The following is a 16,858-nucleotide window of genomic DNA, read 5'->3' as shown; positions in this document are numbered from 1 at the left end:
CTTTTGGTTGATCAAAATGATTAAGTCATTTAGTTAAATTCAGCCTTCCTTTTATCATGGACTGGTATGGTCAATGACTGAACAGCAGCATCTTTAGTGTGGAGCCAGGTTGTGAGCTGTGGCTGTTTTAAATGAGATGGTTAGATGAACAGGTAAAGTAGTGGGACCTGATGTAAATCAAATCAATAGGAAAAAATTGCAGAAAATTCAAAAATGGCTTGGCCAGCTGATTTGAAAAATGTTCCGGAGGGCTTGGCAGCGAAAGGGTTAATGGATTTAGAGTAGGGAACCAGAGAACTTTCATTAAAAAAGGTAAAAAATGTTCAGTGAGATCTTTCCCCTTTAAAGTGATACTGTAATAAATAATTAAATAAAATACAAAAGTTTACTCCCCCTTTGATATGACGTTAGGTATAAAACAATTAAGGGTACCCTATTTATGCAGGTTTTTTTGTTCAGTAATGTGTTTATATTCAACCAACTGATTGTGCTTATTTTGCTTTTAAAACAGCTATGACTCCAACCTTAATGATGCCAGAGATGACAAAAAAAATAAGTTTACAAACACAATGGAATTTGTGGAAGATTTTCTGAATGCAGTTGTCAGTGAATCAATGCCATTTGCCAATGAGGAAAAAAACAAGCTCACGTTTGAGGTGAGAACCTAAATTACAAGTAACATATGCATAAATGCAGATGATTTACTCTTGCTATGTGTCTTTTCTGTGTGTTTTGTTGGAGGGTTTAGTGTAGATTATTTGTGGATGCAAACGTTTAAGTACACGCACAGAACGTAATTTGTTTGTGAACTTGCAGAACAGAGCTCTCACAAATACCATCCTCTGCAATGCTAGCATCAACTTGCAGAGTGTTTGGATCTTTTTTTTCTGCCAGAAGCTTGGAATTTTTACACTATCCCTGCCAAAACAGCCACCTGCATCAAAATAATTGTACACATGCATTTGGTAAGGGTTCAAAACATGTTATAATTAGTTTTAATACATCTTAAAGTGAATCTCTGCTGCATTTTAATTGTTTAAAAGTAAACGTCCTGCCTAGAGATTTCAATGTTGTATATGATGTTGATTTCTGCAGATTCAGGTGGAGCTTCCAAAGGATACAAAAAAAAATCAGAAATGGTGTGTTTGTTTATTAAAAATAACATGAACATGTTGGCTTGTTTCTTAATAAATAAAAGATTTGAATTAAGACCATGCCACCTTCTATGTCTCATTCTTTGACACTCTTGCATATTGATATATCTGTTCCTTACTAACCACTGAGGCAATCTCATTGGACAGTGGAATGCCAGTTGTCATAGCTTAGCCATTAAATCAGGCCACAAGAACTAACTAAAACTAAAGAGTGAGGTGTACAGAAGAGGTTTTAGTGGGCATTAAAGGTCATAGCAGACACCTTCTGGTGTCTGCTGTTATGCATGACTTTTGAAATGATAAACTGAAGGCAGTTTCACCAACAATGTATAAATAGATATGGTTCTTTAAATGAATGATAGATTAACCCAATTTCATTGCTGTTTTTAAGGTGGTCAGTCTGGCTCGCCATCTGATATATTTTGGCTTCTACAGCTTCAGTGAACTTCTACGGCTGACACGAACTCTTCTAGGGATCATTGATAGTGTCCAGAACCCACAGGCAATGTTGTTGCATGCTATGTACAATGATGATACAACAGGTAGGAAAACACTTGATCAATGAACAATCAAAGTAACTTGGCTGCTTATGCATGCAGAGTCTGCAACTACACTATACAGGAATGGGATATTTTATGTGGAATTTCTAAGACATTTGGATAAGATTTCTCTTCAGAATAACTTTAAAAAAATATATATTATATTGTTCTTAAAAAGTGCAGACTTTTAAGATCTGAATATTATGTTTTAAACAGAGAAAATGTTGAGTATGCCGGCCATGTTGTCTTTTTTATTTACACCAATGTTTATGAATGCCATAAGCAGTGTTAAACTGTATTCTGACTAATACTGAATAGTACCAGTGAACAGTAGTGTCCAGACAAAACTTTGTCCATATATTGTTGTCACAGACCTTTAAATAAACCTGTCTGACCTTGCTAATGTCCTAAGCCAAGATGGCCCTGACATAAACTAGAAGGGCTGCCAGATGGCCATCAACCTCCGCACATTTATCTTCTTTATGCTGCTTAATGGTGACATTATGCAAGTACAGATCCCATACCTGTATCAATTAGTGATGAACAAACTGGTTTTAAACCAAGGCAAAACAGCGAAATTGGAAATTGTTGGATTCTCTTGTGTGTTCCTAGGTAGATTTCGCCAGTCTGCAGAGAATCATACCATTTTAATAATTGATGAGCTTGATTCCTGAACAGTATGATTCACTTGAGAGCAGGCAGACCTATACACAGATATGTAAGAGAATAAAAAAAAAAAGACGAATCAGCAGTTCTCCTAATTAAGCCATCACTAGTACATAATTCAAGTGTAATATGGCGTAGTAAAGCAAAGTTGGCTAATATAAAGAAAAGATTAAAAAAGTTGACTGCTTACCTTTGGTAAACCTACAACCTGCTGTGATTTTTTTTCCTGGATATTAGAAGTTGCAGAGCTTCTCTGTTGTGTGCATATCCCCGCATGTGCAGTACAATCGCTTATGCTGCTGAGCTGTAGTTGTTGCCAAAGAAGATTTTGAAAATATGTGCTGCAACCTGCTGGTGTGATGCTTCCATGTATAAAGTGCAGCAAATCTTGCATGTGACTTAAGGACTGTGTGCGCTGTTCACCAATCACCGCTGTCAAGGAAAGAAGACCTGTGTGCAGTCTACTGCTGTGATTGTAGCATTATCCAGCCAGCCAATTATTGGCATTATCCAACTAGCTTGCTTGCATATGTGCAATGCGTGCTGCATGATCCAATTTACTGCAAGAGTTCCCAATGCTTAAGCAACACATGGACCTCGTAAACTGGCCATACATAGGACATTAGGTGAATCAATCACAAATTATCTAACTTACCAATTCTTTTATATAGCTGACACATGCAGTACAAGAAGTCAGTATACTGTAAACCTAGAGTTGATTTTTCCAGGTGATATTTTTGCAGACTTCCAGGGAGTTGTATGTGTGTTTTTAAAAAGTTGTGGGGGTAATGAGTAAACTTCTGACTCTCAGTCATTGGACAGAAAAATAATTGATAGACTCATTCTGTGTCTGTAATAACCCTGAAATTACACCTTGACCCTGCCTACATGCTAATTCATATCTGTTGGGGTTTTTTCTCCTAAATTTCACCATCCAACCAATTTATTGACCTTTGAAGAATACTGTATTCATGCCACACGTCCATTAAAAATAAAAAGGGGTTTATTATTAAAAACCTGGCACAGAGCCATGCCAATCTTGTTCAATGTTCCAGTGGCATACTCTGCACCCAAAACACCTGGGGTGCAGCATGGATACTCTCTAAGCTTATAGAGCCATTTGTTTACAGTATGTATAGTTTGCCCATGGTCAGTCAAGGTATGAAAACTATGGTCTCTGTAGGTAAGAATTTGAAAGCACCCAAAAGTCCTCTACTGGAATACTTTAAAGTACAGGATTCACCTTTGATTGTTTTTGTGATGTTTAATCATCGCAGGGTTAGTTAGAGTTGCATTTTGCTGCTCTGGGATCAAATATGCCAGATATATAAGCCAAATGGAAGCTACTGCACATAAGAGTGTGTAGACACACTTTTTTTAACTTGATGTTGTTAGTTCTGTAGAATTGGGATGGGGCCACACTAGAAACAGTGCACGCTGCAGGGGTCCCAGATACAAAACCCTTCATAGACAGAAATTCAGCTGATTAGGCAGTCAGAGGACTGAAACAATCAAATCTCCAGTGTAAGTAAAGGAGTTAATGAACATTGCTAATTTTTCCCCTCTGAGTCTGTGAAAAGAACTGGAAAACAATGGAGTGGAGAACATCTTAGTAAACATGGATGTACTATATACCAAAATAGACCACCGAATAGGGAACAAGGAATATCTCTATGTATGGCCACCTTTACGGGTTCAGCTGGTAGGTTTATGGATCATATTAACATATATTGGTTTTACAGAAAAAAATGTCAGGCGATCTATACAAGGAGTGGGACAGATGATGTCCACAATGGTTTTGACTCGGAAGCAATCTATATTCAATTCCTCTTCACCTGTGAATTCTGTAGTGAGTCAGGACACCACTAAGAGGAAGAGTGTGGATACTGAAAATGTCACCGTCATGGAAACCAAGCTGAAAATCCTGGAGATCCTGCAGGTTAGTATGCTGTGTTTATCTGATATTAACTGACATTCGGCTTCTGGATTGTGAGATACGCATCACATTTTAAACCTAAATAAAAAAAAGAATCCATCCAAGAATAAATATGAAAGTTAAGTTTTGGCAGCTTACAGGCAAAAGGTAGTATCTGCAGAGCCGCAGCCAACATTATGTAACATATCTAGTTAGGTAGAACACTAATGTGCAGCAGTTTTCCAGAATCATTCCTTCAATTCACCAGTATATCACTACAAAATCCATTTTAATGATTTGTATACAAGTAAAACTTGCTTTTCACAGTTTCAATGGCGAGCATTACCCTATTTGTGTACTCTTGACCAGGCATAGACCATTATTGAAAGAATATTTTGTTACATTTATGCTGGTTCTGTAATGTTACAGGAACAGTGCTGGGATATATTCTTAAATTAAAGGAGAACTATGAGGTGAGTGATTTCCACTCATCCTCATAGTTAGAGCCGACCTGTGACAAAGAAGCTGTCACAGGTCGGCTCTATCGATCGGGAAGTTAGCAGAAACATGCAGCCGATCAGCTCACTTCCCGATCGTCTCCCTGCAGTGAGCGTTGACTGTCAGTCATCGCTCCCCGCAGGCTCTGCCTCTACATAAGCAGAGCCAGCTGTCACTCACTGGGACGATCTCTACAGTTTTGTTGGGATCCGTGCCGGCTGCTGCGCTCTCAGTATTTGGGTCACGGGAGGAGGTTAGTATATGTCCTCCCGTGACCCTAAAGAGAAAAACACTTACCCCATAGTTCTCTTTTAAGTTATATTGTTTCTGACTCGCTACTTAAAAAAAAGCAAAAAAGAAGATAAACAACATGACCCGCCCAAATACAAAATTGTGACAATGGCGTTAATTTTACTTTTTTCAAAACCTTCATGCTAGTGACTTTATTTTTACTCTTATTTAGCACTTTAGCTTTTTGCATTGTGTATAAAAAGATTGGGGTTTAAGAGCCCTTTTGCCATTCCTCAGGGAGTAAAACAAATTGTCTGCACTACCTTCTTTGGGCGCCAGATGTTTTATTAGTTCTTGCTGTGCTTGCTTCAATTTCCTCTAACATTCATATACATGTTGGTAGTTTAATTGACTCTTGTCTAAATCGACCATAGTATGTGTGTGCATGTTTGTATGTATGTATGTATGTGAAATAGGGAGCTTAGATTGATAGTAGCTTGAGGGAAGGGACTGATGTGAATGTACAACTATGTAAAGTGCTGTGTAAATAGTTGGTGCTGTATAAGTATATGTAATAAATAAATAAATAATAAGAATAAAAGGAGGCCATTTTTGGTGGGATGACCCATCTTGATGCTGCTCCTGAAGGACATGTGGGTTTGTATCAACTTGGCAGGGTGCCATTTAGACAATTGTAAAGTTACCTTTAAAAAAGATTTTAGAGATACTTCTACGTTAATACTGTAAAACCATAAATGATGAACAAGGATACTAGTGCTGTTCCTATGTGAAAATGTAGGGTATGCTTATATGGATAATTGTAATTAAAAAAAGAGACCTTCTGAAAACTGAGGACATACTAGGAATGCAGGGTATCATGGCTCTGCCCTCTAAGGTGGCATCACCATAGTGCTATTCATTTTCACAACTGCACCACTTGCTGCATTAGCTGAGGAATTCCCTGGCCTGCAGAGGTCCTTCCCTTTTGCCTGGCCTGAAGACATTCAAAAAAATATAAATATAACAAAAAATCAAGTAGAACGTACAGCGTGGTGGCCTAAGAGGGGACAATTGAGGGCAGGGGCTAAGCTCACAGTTGGGTGACATTAGCTCTCTATGCTTAAGGCCTGTTTAATTATTTTTATTGACAGTTCATCCTGAATGTGAGACTGGATTACAGGATATCGTTTCTGCTCTCCGTTTTCAAGAAGGAATTTGTGGAAGTTTTCCCCATGCAAGATAGTGCAGCAGATGGGACAGCGCCAGCCTTTGATAACTCAAGTAAATCATATGCAAATATTAATGATACAAGTATTACAGTCATTAAAAACTTAACCACATGGTATATACTGATTTGAATACATGGCAACAGATGATCTCTGCAAACTCTTAGCACATAGTTCTGCAGCTTTTAGTGTCTTCACTGTTTGGCAAGCAGTTTCAGATAATAACAAATGAAGGAGACATACATTTATTTTAAACACACATGGGACTCAATTCACAAAGCTTGACAAAAGGGTAACTGTCTTTATTTTCACGTGTGACTGTAATTTTCACATTTCATTGGACGTAGCTGAAAATAACTCACTTTCTTAAAAAATACATATTTTTATACTGGTGTGTTAGTTTTGTGTCTTGAGCCTATGGCATCATACCTTATTACTGGACTATGTATTATGTAAAAAGGTGTTGACCTATTTCTATATCTGAACAATTTAAATATTTCAGGTCATGCTGTATGTGTTAGGCTTGAAAAATCCACATGGGGTAAAATTTACAGTCCAGTAATTATTTATATTACAATTTCTACTGAAATCACAAGCTGTGGCTGATTAGTAAATATTCTAAAGCATTTTGTTGCGTTGACCTATAACAATAGTCCAGGAACTTATCTCTCTTTAAGTACAGGCTAATTGAAGCAGTGGGTATATCATCTGCATAATAGTGTAGTATATAGTATATCACCTGCATTTTAATGGAATTTTCCATAAAAAAAATTTGTACTGCCTAAAAGATTCTAGAAATCACACCGTGTCCCAGTTTTTAAGAGAGTTTAAGAGATTTCAGTAATTTGCCAGAAAATGTTAACTGTACCTCATCTAAGTCACAACAACAGACAAAAACACTGTGCTTAAGCTGATAACACACAAACAATTCTAATTTCTCATGTCTTTATTGAACGCACCCATTAAACATTCTGGGTGCCAGAGGAGGAAAAAGTAAGTGAACACTTTGGAGTTAATAGATGATTGAACCTCTTTTGGCAGCAATTACTTCTAAGAAAGTGCTTTCGGTAGCTCTGGATCAAACCTGCACAATGTTTGGGAGGAATATGTGACCATTCCTCTTTACAACACTGCTTCAGCTCAGACACATTTGTAGGATGTCTGGTGTGAACAGCTCTCTTGAGGTCATTCCACAGCACCCCTATGGAGTTAAGGTTTGTGCTCTGACTGGGCTAATACAAAAGGGGTACGAAGTGTGCCATCTTGGAAAATCACTCTGTCCACTTTCTTTTTCAGAAGCCAGTCTGTGGAGGATTACTTTGATGCTTAAGGTCATTGTCCTACTGCATCACTCAACTTCTACTAAGCTTCAGCTGGCGGACAGCCACCCTGACATTATCCAGTAGCATATTTTGGTAAACTTGGGGATTAATTTTCCCCTCTATGATGGTTAGTGATCTGGGCCCTGAGGCAGCAAATCATGATGTTTCCAATTTTACTTTTCTTTCATCAGTCCACAAAACATTTTCTCAGTAGCGTTGTGGTTTGCCAAGGTGCTCTTTGGCAAACTTCAGGCATGCAGCAATGACTTATGTATGGTAGACTCATGAACAGGGATGTTTTCCAGTTCCAATGATGTCTTCAAACCATTAGCTGTGGGTTCTCATGGGTTCTTTTTTATCTTTGAGGAATCTGCATTGAGCCTTGGGAGTCATCTTGGCTGGGTGCCCACTTCTAGTAAGAGTAGTAACGGTACTAAACTGTCTCCATGTCTAGCTGTCAACTGATGGATGCCTAAACACTTTGAGATTGCTTTGTATCCCTTTCCAGTCTTATGTAGATCAACTACTCTTGATCATATGTCTCCAGTGAGCTCCTTTCTGCAAGGCATGGTTCACATCAGTTGATGCTTATAATGAAAAGCAATCTTAAAATATTTGAGGGTCTTTTATCAATCTAAAGCACACCTCCAAACTCATTTCATTAATTGGACTCCAGTTGTGCAAGCTACTGACTTCAATTAGCTTTCATTGAAGTAATTAGTCTATGGGTTCACTTACTTTTTCCTCCAACATTGTGAATGTTTAATTAAGACACAAGAAATTAGAATTGTTTGTGTGTTATCAGCCTAAGCACATTGTGTTTGTCTATTGTTGTGACTTAGATGAGGATCAGATCACATATTATGGCAAATTACTGCAGAAAACAAGTTAATTCCAAGGGATTCACATACTTTTCTTGCCACTGTATGTAATTTAATCATAACATCCAAAAAGTACACTGTAACAGTCTATACTGCACTGTCATTACCAGTTTGTAGTCAGTAGATTAAAAACATTGCTGAAGATTGCTGTAATATTTGTCATTTATATAAATGTATATTCTGTCACACTTGTCTGTGTGATGATCCGGCACTGGGTTTTACCTCCTGTCCGAGCTGCTCGGCTTCCTGCCAATCCGCTCTGAACCTCTCCATTAAAAGTCCAGCTCACTTGTTCAGCGCCACGTGTCTTTACACTCAGTCGGACTCCATATGTATCACTATTACCTGCCTTCTTCCCTGTGTGTCTCTGGGTTCCCTCTTGCTCTCAGTGAAAACCTGCACCTCCAGCAAGTGGATTGTTATCATCATCTCCTTCAGTGAGCCTTGCATCTGTGCTTACCTGTGTGCTTGTCCTCTTGTGTGGCTGCTTGTTTCATACAGCCTCGCTCTTCAGAGTTTATCATTTCCCCCACTCGAGTTCTTGTCCTCACTTCTGTTCAGGACTCTGCTGTTCCCCCTGGGAAGACCTTTATGCTAGCTGAATTGAGGCCTGAGCTCTTACACTGGTGTCATAATTCTAAGCTCTCCAGTCACCCAGGCATCCACAGGACCTTGGTCTTCCTCTCTCGCTACTACTGGTGGCTAGAACTCTGCAAAGATGTTGAAGACTTCGTGAAACCTTGCCCAGTCTGTGCCTGTACTAAGTCTCCTAACCAGGCTCCAGCTGGGCATCTCTTACCATTACCTGTTCTCGAAGAACCTTGGTGCCATATTGCTATGGACTTCATCACTGATCTCCCACTGTCCGAAGGCTGTACCGTAATATGGGTAGTGGTAGAGCGATTTTCCAAGATGGCACACTTCGTACCACTTTCTTCGCTACCGTCAGCAGCGGAACTGGCTCCAATCTTTATTTGTGAGGTTTTTAGACTGCACGCTGCACCAACCAGTATAGTCTCAGACCATGGGGTCCAGTTTACTTCCACATTCTGGAGGGCTCTTTGCAAATCCTTGGACGTATCAGTACAGCTTTCTTCTGCCTACCATCCGCAGTCTAACAGACAAACTAAAAGAACCAACCAGTCCTTGGAGCAGTTCCTTCTAGTCTTTGTGTAAGCCCACAAAGATAATTGGGTTGCCCTTCTGCCGTGGGCAGAATTTGCTCACAATAATCATCATAATGCCAGCACCCAGAAATCTCCATTCTTCGTAGTTTATGGTAAACATCCACGGATTCCTTTGCCTATGCCCAGTTATCCTGAGATTCCGGCCTTGGATACATGGCAGAGGAATATGAATTAGGTCTGGTACTGAGTCCACTATCAACTTCAGCAAGCAGATGATGGGCACAAAAGATTTGCTAACCGACATCGGTGAAAAGCCCCACTTCTGCAGCCTGGGGACAAGGTTTGGCTGGCTACTAAAAATATCCCCCTAAAGGTTTCCTCTATGATGTTTGCCCCACGTTACATGGGGCCATATGTTATTTCGGCAAGAATTAACCCAGTTTGTTTTAAACTCTGTTTACCTCCTCACCTGAAAATTCCTAATTCTTTGCATGTATCCTTTCTGAAGCCTTTGGTCCTGTACAAGTTTACCCGTTCTATTTCACTGGCAACTCCTCCAGTTAATCCTTCTCAGGAATATGAGGTTCATAAAATTTTGGACTCTAAAGTCTCCCTTGGAAAACTTCACTATCTGATTGATTGGAAAGGTTATGGCCCAGAAAAAAGATCTTGGATTCCCGCACCTGATGTTTGTGCTCCTCTCCTGATGAAAAGATTTAGCTTTCCCCTGAAACCCAGGCCCCAGCAGCTGGGGAGGCCGCGTAAAAGGGGGGTACTGTCACACTTCCCTGTGTAATGATCTGACGCTGGGCTTTACCTACTGTCCGAGCTGCTCGGCTTCCTGCCAATCTGCTCTGAACCTCTCCATTAAAAGTCCAGGTCACTTGTTCTGCGCCGTTCCAGCAACGTGTCACTGAGTCGGACTCCCTGTGTATTACTTACTCTTGGTAGCGGATTGGTAGCGGATTGCTATTACTTGCCTTGTTCCCTGTGTGTCTCTCGATTCCCTCTTGCCTTCCGTGAAATCCTGCACCTCCAGCAAGTGGATTGTTATCATCATCTCCTTGAGTGAGCCTTGCACCTGTGCTTACCCGTGTGTCTGTCCTCTTGTGTGGCTGCTTGTTCCCTGCAACCTCGCTGTTCAGTGTATCCTGGATAGCCGTATTGTTGCTGGCTCCTATCACACTATTGTTTGTGCTTCTGCCCTTGTGTCCCTCAGTCTGTTCTGCCCTTGTGTCCCCCACTGTCTCTGTATAAGCTTCACCCCTGGCTGCTGTTGTATCCAGGACCATGGAGCTGCAACTAGCCTCCGTGTCTGTGTGGGCCCACTAGAAGACCACAACCTGGAAGGTGTCCAGCAGCCAATCATCCTCACCATTAGAGGCTCTGTCGAAGACCTGGCCCTTCTTAGATTCTGTGCCTCTAGTGCGTCCCCGGTAACGCACAGACACCTACTTCCTGTGTTTTCCGTGATCTGCATCCCAGGCACCATTTTTTTCATGCTACTTCTAGTCATTTTGTGTGCCCCGGTCGTCGGACCGTGACATATTCACTTCCTAATAAATCCTAAACATTCAATAAGTTCTTGTTCTTGGTTTTACAGATGCCACCTTAAATCTGGAGCGTATTGCAGAACAAGCAGAAGCTATGTTTGGAGTTGGGTAGGTACATGTGACTACTCAATTGGGGTCTATAAGTGTTGCAGGTTAAAGCATTATAAATGCTGCTGTATACATTGGGGTTCATTCACTGAAGGAACAGTGGTTGTTCACTTAGCAATATGTACATTCTCTTTGCTTAGTAACTAAGGTAAAACTGTTTTCACCTTGAATATCCAGTCATATGCACAAATGAAGCACAAAACACTTTTTCTTGCACATGATTGGATTATATGTATTTATTTATTAAGGTGTTTTATTTATTTTTTTAGAAGTGGACATTGTTTTGTCATGAGAGGTTATCCTGCGCACACACAGCTCAATTTTTTAAATAATCGCGCTCAAGGGCAGCCCCTTTCTAGCCTAAAATGGCCAAGAACATAATAGTGTAGCCTGTCATCAAATGCAGAGTCAGCTGTCTCAGAGTCTGCATAAATGTAGGAACTGCTCACATACACATTTATGGTTGTTAATATTATGACACATGAGTTGTATTTTAGGATTGATGGGTCAATAATTTTCTTCTTCCTTGCAGAAAGAATACTATGCTGGAGGTGGATGATGAGGGTGGCAGGATGTTTCTCCGTGTCCTCATACAGCTGACAATGAATGACTACCCAGCCCTCATCTCTGGATCTCTGCAACTTCTTTTTAAACATTTCAGCCAAAGACAAGAAGTGCTGCATACATTCAAACAGGTACCAGTGGCAGTGTGTTGTAAAAAAAGAGGTATTTGATTTGTGAGAATTAAAATTAATCAGTGCAGCGTTACCATGTTACCATGAGAGCGCTCCATCAAGGACAGACGCTCACTGTAAGATGTTAACCACTCCACTTTGTTATAATATGTTAAGATTGAGTGTGTTGCAAATAGGGATGCACCGATACTTTTTAGATACCAGTGCCGATACTCTGCATTTTCATGAGAACTACCTGGGTTGCAGCGGTTGCAGCTGGGACCTGGCTCTGGTGCTCCACCACTGTCCTGAAATCATTAGTCTGTATTGTTTTAGAAAAACTGTCACATGACAATAAACAAAAATGTATCAGTGTAAGTACTTGGGCAAGTATCAGTACTTGTACTTGCAAAAATGGTATCGGTGCATCTCTTTATATATATTTATAAAAACAAAATCATCATTAAAACAGAGATGTTCAAATCCCAGGAGCTCCGTGTGCTCCTTACAAATGACAGCTGCCTCCTAACGTTTGAATTTTTCTCTAGTCTAGTCTTGGAGCTGGAAAAGTATCTGTACTTGTACTTGTACTGAGTACGGTACTTGGTATCGGTGCATACCTAGTTGCCAAGTATCCAAACACAGGTATGGTGCTCTTATCTACCACAGGTTCCACTAATTCTCTTAATTCCGGTTAAATGTTTTCCTCATTAATTTAGAAGAAGCATTCTCATAATGTAATATATATTTATAAGGAAACCATTTATGCAGAGTTACAAGAATAAGCAGTACCTGTGGTAGAAAACCACAGTATACCTGTATTTGCATACCTGACAACTTGTGATCTGTGACCTATATTAACATAGTGGAGGAGTCATATTCTTATGTTGAGTGTCTATCTTTTTGTGGATAATGGTGGAAGATAGCACATTGTGTTTTATTGGATGAATCCTGAAGGTTACATGAAGAAGTGATTTAAGAAGGTACCAAAATGCATTATTGGTGTTGGATGACACTTTGGATTTTTCTTAAGATATCATTCATATTGGTGTGTAGTTATATTGATGTAGATGTTTTTTTAAAATTGCATACATAGTGATTTGATGTTTGCCATTTATGCGTTTACTTATTTTATGACACAGGACTATTACTAGAAGCGCAAGAACGCTGATTATTTACTACACAACAGAGTTATATTAAACAAACTAATTGCATATTGATTGTTATACACTACTGCAGATGTTCAGTTTAATACTTTCGGTGTAACTTTCCATTACATCTGTTGTTTCATCTTTCAGGTTCAGCTGCTGATCTCAGCCCAAGATGTTGATAATTACAAAGTGATCAAATCTGAGCTTGACAGACTAAGGACTATGGTAGAAAAGTCTGAGCTCTGGGTTGACAAGAAAGACAAATCAGGAACTAGTGGCTCATCAGATGGTAACAAAAAGGAGAAGAAAGAGGTGATGCACTTTGAGCTACTCTCATCTCATTTACAAGTTTCTCTTATAGAAAGCATTATTATTCTGTTAGGAAGGTGCAGGTTACAAGCTACTCTGCTCTGCTGTAGTTACTGCTGCATCTATCATAAATAACATGTTTTTAGTTTAGTAGGGTGCAGATCATTGTTCCTATTCTCTCCTTCTGTGTTAGAGCAGGCCTTTTATAAAATTAGACATCTATATGATTCATCTTCGTTATTGTATGACATTTGAAAATTCTGCTAAGTATTTAAACTTAAAGATTAAAAGAGTTTTATTTTTAAGATGTATATATAAGCATGTTTATAGTGTAGAATATTTCAAGGCACAATCCACCTGTAAGTGGTCTTTGACTTAGAGATGGAGTGTGGTTGCCCCCACTTTTTCTTTTTTACATGTCTTGTGAGGATGCTTCGTGGTGGCCTTGAGGACGGCAGCACTTCTCCCCCATCAATGTTGATGTGAAGAAACCTCTTTTGGGTGCTGTGTTGCATATTAATACTTTCGTGGTTGGCAGTATGACCTACTGGCTTCCTAAAGCTTTTGTGAACCCACATTAGCAAGATCTCCCTGCCTTAGTTTCCCAGTTCTGTTTCTGGCCACTCTGACGTTTTCAGATCTTCCCATCCACTTCAGTTGTTCCCAAATTTCCTTTTGCATTCTCTGTTATGAAATCAGTTCAAATCCCACATAGAGTGGGAATCATTCATGCTTGCCACATCAGATGAGCAGACTTGTGAACACATCAGATATCAATATTGTAGTCCCTGAGAAGCCACTAGGTGGTTTAACTCTCCGGCATATACTAAAATATCAGTTTTGGGTGAAACAGTCCTTTAATTGTGAAATGCAACATATATATCCAACTAGATTGATGCACTTTCTATTTAACAGCATGCAGAGAATCAGGAGAGCACTGGAAAGCCAGCAACAGAGAAGAGCAGTGAGAACTATCAGCTTGTTAAGGAGGTAAGTGTTTGTCACATCTTTTCTCAAAGCTCTAGTGGCAGAGTTTCTTCATTACTTCCCAAGATATACATCATAATTTGTCTTGCTCTATATAAATCAAAAGGGATCGATTAGTTTATATTCATAGTAACACTTTTCACAGTCAGTTTAACCCAGTTATGCAAAAATGTCATGTTAGTCCAGTGTATCTTGAGGACACATGACCATGATAAATTATGAGCAGATACTGCTGACTCCTATAAAAGTTTTTTTAAAATATATTCTATCCCTTTAGATCTTGGAAAGATTAAATAAAATGTGTGGTGTTGGAGAGCAAGTCCGCAAGAAGCAACAAAGATTACTAAAAAATATGGATGCCCATAAGGTTATGCTGGATCTCCTTCAAATCCCATATGAAAAGGTACTGTTACCATCTCACTATTGTCACCAAGTTTTTTTTTTTCTTGCAAATATTACTGAAAGGTAAAAACTACATATGTAGCATTCATATATTAGAATTCAAGCTTGACTCCAGCCAGAACTTTTGTCTTTCTTATATGGAAAATGGTTAGAACATCTGAGAGTATTTAATACTGCAAAGGGATGTTTCCCCACACTTCCTGTTTTTGACACCCATCAAAGGGACAGGAAATAAGTGAAATGCAACCTTAGCTAACAGGCAACACAAACTTGACATTATCTGTGAGAAGATAAATCAAGGTAACTGGAATTTCTGTATTTTTATTGAAGACGTTTCGCTGGTCATCCAACTAGCTTTCTCATTAAAGAATGACTTGTACAAAAATTATCTGAGAATACATATGGTCAATGTTGCTCCAATCCACATAATCTGTTAAATATAACCAACATGGGGTCAGAGACCTCATGGAGGTAAGGTGCTGATTGTATTTGCATAATTGGAGCTATCAGGTGTTATTAACCTGCCCAGAGAGAGGTGTTAAAACAGCATTGTATGTGGCAGACAATAGATGTCTCACCCCCCCTCTATTCAAACTTGGCTATTTTTACATAAATGGCCTCTTTCACAGCTCTTTTAAACCAGTCCTCTTCCCCGTCTAGGATCCATATTTAACCATCTTCAAAGGAGTGACTTTTTTCCTTTAGATGTATGTACACTGCTGAATCCTGACCAGATGTTTGGCTTTTTTATGCTGTGCCATACACTGGTGTAACTGTTGTTTTGTTTCACCGATATTACAATTCTGAGCACTCCTCACTGGACTGGAATGCATACACAATGTTGTTCATTTTATGTTTAGGAGTTGGGTCTTTTGGGTGAACCAGTTGTTGCCTCAGTGTGTTTGCTTACATATAGTGTAAGCAAACATAATTGCCATTGTTTTGGGGCCATGAAGAACCCCATTCTTAAGGTGACAAGCAAACAAGACCACATGCAATAAACACTCCTAAATACACCACTCTTAAAGGGCAAACTCCTGTGGCCCAGACTTACCCATGCATGTACAAAACATTGCATTGCCGCCTTAACATGAATGTAAATAAGATTTTAATTTAGTCTTGCAAAAAGGCAATAGGAATATCTGCTCCATAGCACATGGGCCCTGATTAAGGAAGAGTGTAGACATAAGTAATAGCATGTGCTTTATGACCCAGAACAGGAAATACCCCTACAGGAAGTAGTCATCCATACCCTGTAGTTGTCATCAAAAACAGGAAGTTGTTATTGCACAGACCTCATACCTCTGATTGGCTAGCACTAGGGAGAAACTCCCATGCATCATGGTCACAGTCATTATAGAAACAGGGTACAATGTATTGGAGCAGGAAAAATAAAACTGGGTATTGCTATATGTTTATACATGTAAGGGCAATGTGAAACAGGTGCTTATACTCATATTAATCAGAGAAACACCCACAAAAAAAGTATAGCCTCCCCCCAAAAAAAACAATACTGAATACCAAACTTGAAAGAGAAATAAAACAAAATAATTAATGATCAGGCAAGAAAGGCAGATACCACAGTATTAAAGAAGAACTCAGGCTTTTAACTTTTGTAAGGGTTAACTTTTATTAAACCTTACACTGCGAATGTAAGCTGCTTTTTGTCTAGGTGATTAAAAAAAGTGAACAGTGGAGCTGACTTGCTCTTAAAATGTTAAAATGGTCCTTCCAGCCTACTCTCGCTCATCAGAAGCAGCACTCTGAGGTCTCGTAAATCATCATGTTCTATACATACCTGCAGCATTAAAAAAAGTGAACAGTGGAGCTGACTTGCTCTTAAAATGTTAAAATGGTCCTTCCAGCCTACTCTCGCTCATCAGAAGCAGCACTCTGAGGTCTCGTAAATCATCATGTTCTATACATACGGGCAGCAGTGTATTTAACTTTTGTGCTGCCCTAGGCAAGGCAGCAACGCCGCCCCCCCCGGACTGAATCTGCTATATTATCCAACAGCCCCCCCCCCCTTCGCGGACGACAGCAGGCCCGCCCCCCGCTCTTCTCCGACAGCTCTCCATGCACGGACATGCATGGAGGGTGAGCGTAGGGCGGCGT

At 39.6% G+C, this 16,858-nt stretch overlaps 1 protein-coding gene across 1 annotated transcript in view; it reads left to right on the top strand.

Annotated features, from left to right (window-relative positions):
• Nucleotides 1-16,858, top strand: part of ITPR3 (inositol 1,4,5-trisphosphate receptor type 3) — a 218,399-nt gene that overhangs the window by 97,658 nt on the left and 103,883 nt on the right. The window contains 9 exon segments of the mRNA XM_018556782.1: nucleotides 512-656; nucleotides 1,546-1,696; nucleotides 4,102-4,298; nucleotides 6,155-6,284; nucleotides 11,163-11,220; nucleotides 11,753-11,915; nucleotides 13,193-13,357; nucleotides 14,270-14,344; nucleotides 14,619-14,744. Coding sequence (XP_018412284.1) covers nucleotides 512-656; nucleotides 1,546-1,696; nucleotides 4,102-4,298; nucleotides 6,155-6,284; nucleotides 11,163-11,220; nucleotides 11,753-11,915; nucleotides 13,193-13,357; nucleotides 14,270-14,344; nucleotides 14,619-14,744 — 1,210 coding nt within the window.

Source organism: Nanorana parkeri, unplaced genomic scaffold, assembly GCF_000935625.1.
Source record: "Nanorana parkeri isolate BGI_ZX_2015 unplaced genomic scaffold, ASM93562v1 scaffold252, whole genome shotgun sequence".
Classification (NCBI taxonomy): Eukaryota; Metazoa; Chordata; class Amphibia; order Anura; family Dicroglossidae; genus Nanorana; species Nanorana parkeri.
Note: the sequence above shows the minus strand (reverse complement) of the source record. Positions and strands in the feature narration are given on the sequence as shown.